The sequence below is a fragment of the Pholis gunnellus genome (genome assembly GCF_910591455.1).
Source record: "Pholis gunnellus genome assembly, chromosome: 7".
Classification (NCBI taxonomy): domain Eukaryota; kingdom Metazoa; phylum Chordata; class Actinopteri; order Perciformes; family Pholidae; genus Pholis; species Pholis gunnellus.
In genome coordinates this window covers 2847375-2859134 of record NC_136533.1, presented here as the reverse complement: position 1 = coordinate 2859134, position 11760 = coordinate 2847375, and the positions used below count along the sequence as shown (strand labels likewise).

Below are 11760 nucleotides of genomic sequence, written 5' to 3'. Positions count from 1 at the left end.
GCCAAGAAGCCGCCACTGTTACAACGACAGCGTCAAGATGTTCGATAACCAAGTTGTGCTTGAAGCTATGAGGGTGATCTGCAGCGACGGCCTAACTTCTGCTCAAACGCAAGGATTCAATGATGGGTCTGCGGCCACCGACGTTTCTTTGGGAGCAGCGCTGCAGCAGCTGAGCATCAGGGACCTGACTCATTTGGCCTTATGCGGTGGAGCATCCTGGTAATTATGGCAAAATGTCATTTATTATTATCGTTATTGTTATATATCCTTTCTAGTTTTATTTTTATTATTATCACCATCTGTATTATTATTAGGTCTACCCCCACCAAATACAATATTATTAACTATACTCTGTTTGGCCCAATTTTCATGAAACTTGATGGAAGGGTGTGGCATTGGTCCAGAGAGAAACCCGTTAAATATTGGATCTGAAACGTGTCGGAATAATCGGAAACGGGCGTTACCGACGGGGACAATTCTCGTAAAAGCCCCTTCAAGTCGGAACAACAACGCTGAAACAACCATGTTGTTCCCAAACTACGAGTTAAAGCTCATGAACACATGAAAAAAAGCTAATAAGACTCATCAACTGGAGAAATGGGATCAGCCGATGAGCACATGAATAGCACATGATATTCTATAGCACATGATATTCTAGTTTCAAAAAATAGAAATCCGCATTATTTCGGCTGTAATTTGGTTTGTAGCAAGAAAATCTTATAAAAGTAGATAAAACATAGTGAATACTTATAAAAACCTAAGTACTTTAACACCTGCTTTCTTTAATGCAACAACAATACTATAGGTGTGCAAAAACTAAATATAACATAACCGCTCTCCTTTTCACGAAAATGATCCAAAGTGGCAAGATGGGTTGCCATAATATTGGGTCCATCTCTGCATGGTGCCCTGATAAAGAAGCCCACTGACTCCAGTGCCGTCTGCAGGACAAAGTTGTTAATACTTTGGTTTATGGCCAATTACCTGCAAAACTGATCATTAGTGAATGTTATGATGCCAACATATTGAATGAGGTCCAGTGAAAGGAGAAAGGTCTGATGGACTCATAAATGATGTAAGCAACTGGTGTAATTTAATCTCAAAACCCTTACATCTTTTGTAAAACATAGAACTTCAAGTCATCTACATTTGGCACAATTAAATCTGGATTCTATTGTTTAGGTTTGATGTTTTATTTTCCTCATACATTTTTCATTTTGTTCTGGAAGTAGCATCGCTTCCGTGTGAAAACACTGCAACCTTTTCGAGATGTATTTCCATTTTATTCTCAACATCTCTGATTGTTTTCTTCCTAAGATCCGGCCGTCATATTAAAGTATCATCAGCATCAAGCATCACCAGTCCAGTTATAGAGTCTAATGATTGTTTTTCCTCCTAAACTGGTGCTGAAAAGTTCACCATGTTGCCCCTGTTGAGTTGGTATTCTGAACATTTCTTCATTTAAAGACGACATGAGCTTTGAAATCGCATCTCTTCTTCCTCTCCAACTTTTACAGGTCGCCAGCGCGTCCGGTGTGCTTGATCAAGTTGGACGAAGACATCAAGACAGATCCTAAAACTGGAACGATTACCCTCGTCCCAAAGGATTCGGTCTGGTCCGAGGAGCACTTGGACCCGAGATTCAACTATGATTTCTCCCATTTGAAAGACACCGAGAAATATTCCAGAGGTGGGGAGGAGTACAAACGCCCGTGTGGTTGGCAGCGTTTTGGCCTCGAGGTGAATATGCTTTATTTAATTTATACAGCATCAACCGGCTACATTCCACAATACAGAATCAAACGTCTGACTTCTGGCTTCAGATCTAAAAAAAAAAAAAATGCAGAGTAATAAATTGTCTGAAAAGGGTAATTAATTGAGCCATTGTTTGGTTTCTAAACTAAATCACTGTTTGCTATTTGTTTTCTTATTGACAGCAGCTTCCCATTAAAGGCCCAGCGTGTAGGATTTGGCGCCATCTAGTGGCGATGCCTGTAAATAGTAAATAGATTAGGATGTGTAAAATAGGTGGAGTTCTCCTTTAATCATTTATTCCATTGGTTTAACTTCTGACCTCGCTGCAGTGATGCGCAGGTGTACTCCAGTACACTGTGACATCACTGATGGGCGTGGTAATGTTAAGGAATGTTTTGTCTCAGGTCCTGGATAAGTACGAGAACAACACCTGGCTGGGAAACACTCGCCGTGAAACAGAGTCGGTGCCAGGGGAGTGGCCTGTGTCCTACCACGGGACGCAAGAGCAATATGTGAAGGCCATCACCGAAGAAAACTACAAGGTTTTTAAAAATTCATTATTGTGAAACATGTGAAGAAATATACATATGGAGTGAGAGCAAGATCTGGCATGTTTGTTGCTGATATATGTATACATACATATATAATCATACATGCATGCATATAATACACTCATGCACACAATATATTGTGACATTTAAGCTATTTGCTGAAGTTGGAGCAGACGAAGAAATCACAATGTGTATAAAATGAACTCCACAAAGTGTGTGTTAGAATCACAGTTTACATTAGTGAGAAAGGTAAAACTTCAGTGTGTGAGGAGATACGGATTAGTTAGTTTGAAGTTAATACATTCTAATGCATACCCTTCTTGTGTTTAACAGCCAGGCCATCGTGCCATGTATGGCAAGGGGGTTTATTCCACTCCAGACTTTGAAATCGCGAAGGACTTCGCCACAGAATTCCCCTGCAACGGACACAAATACAAAGTGATCATGCAGAATCGTATCAACCCAGAGTACAGGGAGGTATGCAAAGGAGTAAAAGATTACTGGCTGGTTCGCATCGAGGACGAAACTAAAGCGCGGGAGATCGTCAAAAAGGCCATCCGTCCTTACGGCCTTCTGTTGATGAAGGTCTGACTGATGATCGCTTATTGGTTTCCTTTGCCTTATTTTGAAAAGCCAGAAAGCGTGTCGTCTTTAAAGCATGAAATATGTTTGTAGTAATCTCTGATGTTGTCAAATGTAATGACGTCTCATCAGCACAAATGAATATCAGTTATTGGCCTTTATAGCAGCCTCTGTACTCTGAATGGACGGATTCAACTTTTCCAATAAGCCATTCCACATTTAATAAAATTATTTCTCAACAAATGTCTTATCAATGTCTCTTCATACCAAAGATAACAGTGTGTAAATGTTTAATGTGGCTATCTTATAGGCCGTTTTTATATTTGACAGACGGACGAAAAAAAGTAACCCGTTCTTTAGAATTGTGACACTTTGAGAAATAAGGACACAGATTTCCTCAAAGTCTTCAGGCGAGGTTTGGTCGTCATCATGTGAAAAAGATTAAGAGAGACAAAGAGAAGATTGGTTATTTCTATAGAGTTATTATAAATACTCATCGGGTTAGATTCCGGTGAAATCATTCAGGTTCACAAGAAACCACTTCAGCTCAGACTCAAGCAGAGACCGGTCCACAATGAGAGGTTTTCTAAAGAGTCTGGTGCTCAGAAACACTTCCACTGTAGTCCACAGGGGGCGCCTAATGCAACATAGAGTTCCTTGAAGTAACTTAAAGCTGCACATGAGGAGCATGAAATCAGGTGAACGTTCACAGAGAACAAAGGTCACAATTTAAACAGCAGATAGGATCTTAATGCTAAAATGATGTCAGTTTACTGATCTTATACATTTAATATTAATCCCTCTATTGTTTATATTTTTACTCTGTCACTTTTTATTCTTCTTCTGTTGTAATCTTAGATCAAACTCTGGCACTTTATTAATAAAGTTCTATTTTATATTATCTTAAAAAACAAAGTGCTCATCAGAGTCTCTACGTTAACGCTGAACAGCCAATAGAAATGTCTCCACACTCACCTTCAGTTTGATTTCTATATTTTCATTTATAATAATGATGGATGAATGAATGAATGAATGAATGAATGAATGAATGATGAATGATGCACAGTCGTCACATTAACAACATTTATTCAGACATCAATAAGAGCAGCAAGCTGGAGACGAATAAAAAGTACAATCAGATGCAGAAAACCTTCAGCAACCTTTGAATATTTTCATCTTTAAAACAAAATACTTCAGTGAAAACTTCACCGAGTAGTTAACTTAACTGGATTATAATTATTAAGAGTTTCTGAAGACAGAAACCTGCCGAGTCCAGTTTACTGCAGAGAGCGTCAGATCCAGGTCTTCAGGAGGAACGTGGGTCAGAAGATCCAGGTCTTCAGGAGGAACGTGGGTCAGAAGGACAGGTTGATGAGCGGAGCGTTGTTCTCCCTCTTCTCTTCTGGACTCCACTTGATGAGCGGAGAGGTCAAGTCGATCAGCTGCTGAAGGAAATAAAAACAGGTTCTATTTAAAGATCTCCTGCAGACATGTTTTAAGAGACATTATTATTATTATTATTATTATTATTATATTATTATTTTGTCCACCACTCAAAGATATTCCGTTTTAATGTCACAGGAGGAGCAAAGAAACCAGAAAATATTCACATTAAAGAAGCTGGAATCTGAATATTTTGACAGTTTTTCTTCTTAAAGACGTACTCGGACCGATTGATCGTTATTAAAATAGTTGCTGATTACATGTTTAGGGAAACTAATCGTATGTAGATATAAACGGCTCTTTCTAAAGGAAACCCGTTCTTATTTAGAAGTGTTTACACACTAAAGAAAACATACTTATTAATATTATATTCCATCTCTGCTAAAGGATTTCCCTAAATGCTACACACTGTAGCACAAGACAGATCTCCCCTCAAGGACAAAACATCCATTAATCCAACAGATAATCCATTTTAAATCATTTATTATAATAGTTTACTTTATGCATTATTATTTATCCCCTTAAACAAACAAACGTCATCATTGTTTACCTGTAGATGAAGGATGAGGGACTCTGTTTGATGCAGGCCGTTACTGTATAAAAACACACTGAACTGTGTTTGTGGATATTAATACGTGAACCGAGGCGTCAGCTGTTACCTGAGTGGAGGTGCAGGTCTTGCTGCTGGTCCGGATCAGGTCGGGGGTGTTGGTCAAGTCGATGAGCAGTTTCTCTTGAATGTGCAGAGTCGGCGCCGGAAGATCCAACAACAGGAGAACCTGAAGAGAGAGCAGAGAGTCAGAGGGGTGAAATAAGATGAACCGTCACACTTCATCGTGATCAGTTAACTGTATAACAACACGAGTATCTGACAGAGTGAACAGAAACACGAGTGAAACTATATTCCAAACTAGACATTCAGGGAGAAGCTACAAAAGCACTGAGATGTGAAACTCCAGAACAGACAAACATGAGTTTAGCCGCTGAAACTCTGGCGGGATTAAAAACCTCGGATGAAACCACGAACTGCAGCGAGACGCAAACCTGCGACGACGCGACGAACTGGTTTGTTGGAGATTCTTCCCTCAAAAAATGTGACAAACTGAAGATTCATCAGATGCTCCAACAAAACCAAAAACTCAAGATGAGAACAAAGCTCACTCTGTAGGTCACTAATTTGAAATTAATCCGTTAAATTAAATATCGAAAAAAATCCAGGCAGTAAACAGACCTGTGTGTGTGTGTGTGTGTGTGTGTGACCTCTGACCTCCTGTGTCTTGTTTTTCTCCTCTGTAGTTTGCAGTTCGATCAGTGTCTTGATGGGCTCTGATTCGCCCTGACTCGGAGCTCCAGGATCTGTGCTCTCCGATTGGTCAGGCTGTGAAGGGCTGGTGGGCGGGGCAGCGGGTGGCTCCTCCTCCAGACAGAAGGGCTGGACGTTGGGGGCATCAACAGGCTCCGCCTCCTGTGCGTCTTCGGGGGCGGGGCTACACAGAAACAACAACAACACAGCGATGAACGACTCATGGCGATCTCAGCTTTCCGTTTGCTCGACAGCAGTTTAAAGCGTCTCACCTGCAGCTTCTCTCTCTCCTGGTTGAGGCGGGGGCGGGGCCAAAGCCAAAGGTGGGCGGGGCTGTGGTGGGCGTGGCGATGGCGGACATCCTGCGCCTGACGGGGGTGGGGAGGCCGGATGGACGCCTCGTCTTAGCCTGCAGCGACGTGCAGCTGCCAGCAGAGGGCGTCTGAGGACCAGCAGACAGCTTCTGAGGAAGACTGCAGGAGAGGAAGGCGCCAGTTGATGACATCACTGATCAGTCAGCAAGGCAGGTAGAATTTAACCCAACGCACCAAACTTCTAAAAAGTTTGAAAAGCATGTTTTCTTAAAATAATCGCCAAAACTACACAGTTTATCAAATCCAGAAGCTGTAAAAAATAACGTCATCAGATTATCATCTTTCCGATGGTCAGTGAACACATCATGTGTGACGAACGCTTCAGTCAGAAAAAGTGACCAAACCGAAGCTTAACGTTTTAATATTTCATCAAAAACTCTCGCCCTGAATAAACCGTTTGAAGTAACCAGATTCTGTAAAAAACATTAAATTCTGAGCTCTTCAGTGCAGCTATGAAGCCATGATCGATTCATCCGAGACCAACAGTCACGTGACAAAAATTCGGCGAATCTGACAGAATTGCCGCCTGCGGAGATGTTTTAACAATAAGTTGTAAAATGTAAATAGCTCAATATATAGAGCATGTAGAGCCTCATTTTATTTTTTCAACAGGATAAAAGCCTCCGGTTCATGAGGTTAGACTGCTTTGAGTACCATGAACAGCGCTCTGTAAATACAAACATACGGATATCTGTTCTCCTCTGTTTGTGTCTCATTCAAATAAGTAAATATTGAGATTTTCACACTGAGGAGTAAAATGTATCATCATCAGTAAATCTGAGGTACTTTCACAGACGTGAGTGATGTAAATGTACAGTCGTCTGTGTGATGTCCTCTACCTGTCCACGCCGCTCACGGACGTCAACCTCTTTAGCTTTGAGGCGTCTGGAGCTGAAACACAAAGACGGACAGAGTGAGAGACGGACAGAGTGAGAGACGGACAGAGTGAGAGACGGACAGAGTGAGAGACAGACAGACGGACAGAGTGAGAGACGGACATGTGTCCTCATTTCACCACAGAACCAGACAGAGGTGTAGTTGTGTATATCTCTGCTATCTATATCTGCTTCAAAACATGTCAGCATCATCGCTCACTCTATGTTTAGCAATTAGCTAAATTAATTGAAATATTGCAAAGACACTAACTTGGACAATAATATCCAGCGATATCCACCAGAGTTGAGTTCGTTTGTGCTGATTTTAGAAGCAGAATTCATATTTTTGTGTCTGATCTTCTATTTTGTTTTATTGGTTTGAATGAAGTCTGAAACACAGACAGAATAACATATTTCTAAATTAATTCAAACCGTTTAAACCGACGTCTCTTACCGTCTCCTTGGCGAACTCCTCTGACGATTCCGCCGGCTGTCGGTACGACCGGCGCCTCTGGTTTGGATTTGGTCTTCAAGCCGCTCTGCAGCCGGGCCGAGGCAGCGGCGGGGATGGAGGCCGTCCGCTCCAAAACCCTCTTGGCGGGCGTCACCTGGAGGGGCGTGGCCTCAGCTCTCTTAAGGGGCGTGGCCTCGGCTCTCTTAAGCGGCGTGGCCCTGGTGGCTTTGACACGCTCCACCTCAGACAGCTTCCTGGCCTGTGTGGACAGCGAGCGGCGGCCAGCGGTGGAGGGCGCTGGCTCTGCGGCGGCGTAGACGGTGGAGCGGCGCGGTCTGCTTTGATTGGCCGGTCTGCTGATGGGGGCGGGGCCAGTGGAGCTGCTCTGACTCCGGCTCAGAGATGAGTTCAGTTTACCTGAGAGGAGACAGCATAGATACTTGATAGCTGCTAATGTGTGGTTACTGTTGGCCTACTCCGTTTTGAAAGTCCCGCACACGGGATGTTGACTATTAACATGTGTTAGCCGTTAGCGTACCTTTAGCTGGGGACACAGACAAACGGCAGGCGTTTGGGTACGAGTTAGCGTACCTGTAGCGGGGGAGAGAGAGAGGCTGGAGTTGAAGCTGGACACGGAGGACGAGGACGACGACGTGTTCTTCCTCTCCGTCAGCCTCCTCTTCAGAGGGGGCGGAGCTTTCACACCCGACATGTTCCCCAGAGCCCGCTGACGGAGATAAATGTGATATACATTGTTTTATACAGGATGTTTAGAATAGAAAGCATCTGCAGTGACTGACTCTGCCCAACAGGTAGAGCTGTTCCCCCAGACTTCAGAATCAGCTTTAAAAGGTGAAGGTTGGGCAGAGTCTGTTTTGAACAGGTGCGCTAACCTTGATGGGCGGAGCCAGCATGCGCTTTCCCTGAAGGCTGGAGTTGAGGGAGGAGTCGCTGATGTCAGACGCCACACTCGCCGAATCAGAGAGCAGATCCTCAGACGACTCCGCTCTGCTGGAGAGGCGACAGGACGGGCTCCGCCTCCAACTTCCCAACGGCTGAAACAAGTATAATAAAAGAGCAGACAGGTGATCAGCAGAAAGACTTGTGGATTCTCCACTGGCTGCTTGAAGACTCCTCACAGCCAAGAAATAACACACAATCCCTGTAAAACAGATACATTTAGTTTCTTTCCCTCTTTGGTTTTGTTACAGTTTAAACAAACTACATCATTGCTTACATTTCTAACTATTGCTTTGATAACACTATTGAAACAGCCAGAATAATAATTATGCCTCTTCACTGCAGGAACAACCCGTAATATGTTGCCTTTGTCTTTGGTTCTGTTTCCTCCTTTGAGGGAGAGTTTTGGGAACTAAATCCATGTTTAGCATTTCCCAGTAACGTTCAGGTAAAAATGGATTCAGCGGGGCAATAACAACCAAACACTACATCATCACATCTGTTCTCCAGCTGATTTTTAAGCCACAGTGGAAACACAAGAAGAGCCAATGACTCAAATGGTTCTGAAGGCGACAGGCTGTTGAGTTCCTGCAGTGGAGAAGGTGTAACAAGACATCTGCTGTTCCAAACCAACGGTTTCACCTGCGAATCCAAAGAGTAAAAACACAGAAACGTGTCTCCTACTTTGCTCGGTGGTTGCATTCTGGCAGAACAGGACAGTGTTGTGGCAGCCGGTCTGCTCGGCAGCACCACGGCCACGCCGGGGGCGCCTTTCCCTCGCAGCCCGGTCCTGGGCAGAGGCTTGACCCCGGCCGCGGGACTGGAGGCGCTCTGTCCGGCAGCGGGGCGGGAGGATAAGGCTGTAGCGGCAGGGCGGGTGGATGTAGATGTAGAGGCCGGGCGGGTGGATGTAGTGGAGCTGCTTCCTCTCAGCAGGCGGTGCTGGAAAGCCGGCGGCAGCTGCTTCATGGGACTGTCCTGCACACAGAAGGTCTGCCGTTTGACGGGGCTGAGTGCGCTGGCGGCCTGGTGGAGCACGCCCAGTTTGGCCGCGGCGTCCTGGACGAACTCGACCTCGTCGGCAGTCGCGCCGGCGGTCTCGGCGTCCTCGCCGCGTGGCTGGCTGCTCAGTTCAGAGCACTGCAGCTGGTCGGCTAGTCTGTGCGCTTCCTGACACACAGCCTCCAGCTGATCCCCGCTCAGCGGACTCCAGCTCACCCGCACTCCGCCACCGCCTCCTCCTCCTCCTCCTCCTCCTCCTGCACCACCGCCGAGAGACGCCACGTTAACGGAGACGCACCTCTCCTTGTGGCTGACGGGACCCACGAATACCTCATCTTCATCTTCATCACCTTTGGAGCTTCGGAGCAGAGAGAGACACATCACAGCTGAGAGGAACGCAAACAGAACATGCAGCTCCAAAACTGAGCTCAGGTTTTAACACGTAAACCTGGAAGCGTTCACATTTCAGTTTAAAAAAAATTATGCTTTTAAATAATTATTTTAAAGTCAAACAGAAACATGAAACCAGAAAATACATGTATGAACATAACTGTACATTTCTCCCTTTAGTGCTACTTTTATATACTTTATTCTGTTTTATTCTATTTCTAATTTAAAATACTTGAATATTTGTTTATACATATTCTGTGTGTGAGTGCAATAATTGCTTCTACAAATGCATGTCATTGTGTGTGTGTGTGTATATATTCACACTTTAAGTACACTTGGCTGATAATACTCACATACTTCTACTTAACTTACAGTTTCAATGCTTTTAAGTATTTTTTAAAGTGTGGTATTAGTACTTTTACTTAATGAGAGGATCCAACTCTGACACGTCCACAGGACAATGTATTCTCAAACACACTCTCACTTCTTCCTCCTCCACTGAGTAGAACAGAACCTACCTGGCAGGTGACAGAGAAACATCGAAGTCGAACTTCTCATCGGTGAGAAAGAACAGATCTGATCAGAGACACAAACAGCTCATTTAAAACACACGACCACGGTGTACACCGTGGTTAACACTGACTCTGGGTTAGTTAACACTGACTCTGGGTTAGTTAACAACGACTCTGGGTTAGTTAACAACGACTCTGGGTTAGTTAACAACGACTCTGGGTTAGTTAACAACGACTCTGGGTTAGTTAACAACGACTCTGGGTTAGTTAACAACGACTCTGGGTTAGTTAACGCTGACTCTGGGTTAGTTAACAATGACTCTGGGTTAGTTGTTAACACCGTGGTTAACTTTAGTGTAAACGTTACCGCTGTTAGCTCCACAGTCCATCCCGCTGTTTGGTTCTTCTCTGTGGGGGGAACAGATGGATCCGGATCAGACCTGCAGCGGGACCATAATGTAACCATGACTATAATGACAATATTTAACACTAAGACTCTAAAGACTGCACTTAAAACACGAGCTTTACTCGTGCTAGCGTTAACGTTAGCTAACATTAGCACGCTTTAGCTCAACCAAAGGTCAACTGTTAGCTTTAAACGGACTACATTTAAACCTGGAACTCACAGTTTAATTGAAGTAAAGAAACTACAAACCTTCAAGTTCCTCTGAAAAACTCACAAATCTTCTTTTCTGCTTCGCATTCAAACGGTGACACGAAGAAAACACACATTAACCTCACAAACGATTCAAATCTGCTGCGCTGCTGGTCACGTGATTCTGGCCCACTCAGCCATTGGTCGGAAGTGCGTGTGACGAAAGCAATGAGTAGAATTGTGGGGTTTGTAGTGTTACAAAACTATTTCCGGGTTTTTTTTTTTTTTTTTTTTTATACCGCTAAAGGAATATAATACTATAATATAATAGTTTTTTTTAAGGCTTTTAAATATAATTGATACGTTTGATGCCAATTAAATAAGTTATTTACATTAACAAGGGACAGATAATAGAAATAATTAAGTCGTAAAAACATTACAATATTAATCCTTTACAGCAATTGTCAAAGTTTATTTAAAAACGCATTTTATTAGTAAAGCTTGGATTGATTTTTCTTATCAAAAAAGAATCAAAAATATTCATAAAGACAGACTGAAGAAAGACAGGAGAAAAGATGCAATGTTTATCACATACGTTTTTAATCTATTTATTTAGATATTTTTCATAGGTCTAAATGAATGTGTTTATTCTTAAGTGTACACATTTATTAACATTTATTTAAATATATTTTGTCATGAGTTTTCCTGTGCTCTCTATACTGTTGTTTTGGTTCTTTTAATAAAACAAAATAAAACAAAATAAAACAGGCAAAACACAACTGGGTAGAATGTAGAATAGAAAACGAGGACATTTAGTATCAGTTACACAGAAACTCATTTAGAAGCTCTTCAATCAAATCACACCATCTTTCACCGCATTACACTGTGTACTATTAATGTACTATTGCTACTTTTTCTCAAGTTAAAGACCAATATACTTCTTCCACTACTAAATAAACAATGG

General features: G+C 42.9%; 2 protein-coding genes across 3 annotated transcripts; one reads left to right on the top strand and one right to left on the bottom strand.

Moving 5' to 3' along the window:
* LOC306698358 (uncharacterized protein) lies at nt 1–3218 on the top strand. Its single transcript, XM_079162630.1, has 4 exons — nt 1–219; nt 1518–1740; nt 2160–2297; nt 2640–3218. The coding sequence occupies exons 1-4, from the start codon at nt 38–40 to the stop codon at nt 2895–2897; spliced, it is 801 nt and encodes a 266-aa protein (XP_079018756.1). The 5' UTR covers nt 1–37; the 3' UTR covers nt 2898–3218.
* A 790-nt stretch (nt 3219–4008) lies between these two features.
* gtse1 (G-2 and S-phase expressed 1) lies at nt 4009–10968 on the bottom strand. Of its 2 annotated transcripts, none has more exons than XM_079163286.1 (12): nt 10857–10968; nt 10569–10641; nt 10208–10265; nt 8982–9657; nt 8231–8392; nt 7929–8064; nt 7338–7754; nt 6848–6899; nt 5907–6107; nt 5599–5818; nt 4991–5110; nt 4009–4333 (listed from the first exon to the last, which is right to left on the bottom strand). In XM_079163286.1, exons 2-12 carry the CDS (start codon nt 10588–10590, stop codon nt 4244–4246), a joined length of 2154 nt encoding a protein of 717 aa, XP_079019412.1. In that variant the 5' UTR covers nt 10591–10641; nt 10857–10968; the 3' UTR covers nt 4009–4243. The 2 variants fall into 2 exon arrangements, with proteins under 2 accessions (XP_079019412.1, XP_079019413.1); XM_079163287.1 differs by having other exon boundaries at nt 4009–4330.
* Nucleotides 10969–11760: the final 792 nt, after the last annotated feature.

Excerpts from the sequence above, each read along its gene's own strand:
- gtse1 (XM_079163286.1), bottom strand. The coding sequence starts at position 10,590 with ATGGACTGTGGAGCTAACAGCG. Across the intron at positions 10,266-10,568 it reads GGACTGTGGAGCTAACAGCG|ATCTGTTCTTTCTCACCGAT; the intron begins GTAACGTTTACA and ends GTCTCTGATCAG. Across the intron at positions 9,658-10,207 it reads GTTTCTCTGTCACCTGCCAG|CTCCAAAGGTGATGAAGATG; the intron begins GTAGGTTCTGTT and ends TCTGCTCCGAAG.
- LOC306698358 (XM_079162630.1), top strand. The coding sequence starts at position 38 with ATGTTCGATAACCAAGTTGTGCTTGAAGCTATGAGGGTGATCTGCAGC. Across the intron at positions 1,741-2,159 it reads GGCAGCGTTTTGGCCTCGAG|GTCCTGGATAAGTACGAGAA; the intron begins GTGAATATGCTT and ends GTTTTGTCTCAG. Across the intron at positions 2,298-2,639 it reads TCACCGAAGAAAACTACAAG|CCAGGCCATCGTGCCATGTA; the intron begins GTTTTTAAAAAT and ends TGTGTTTAACAG.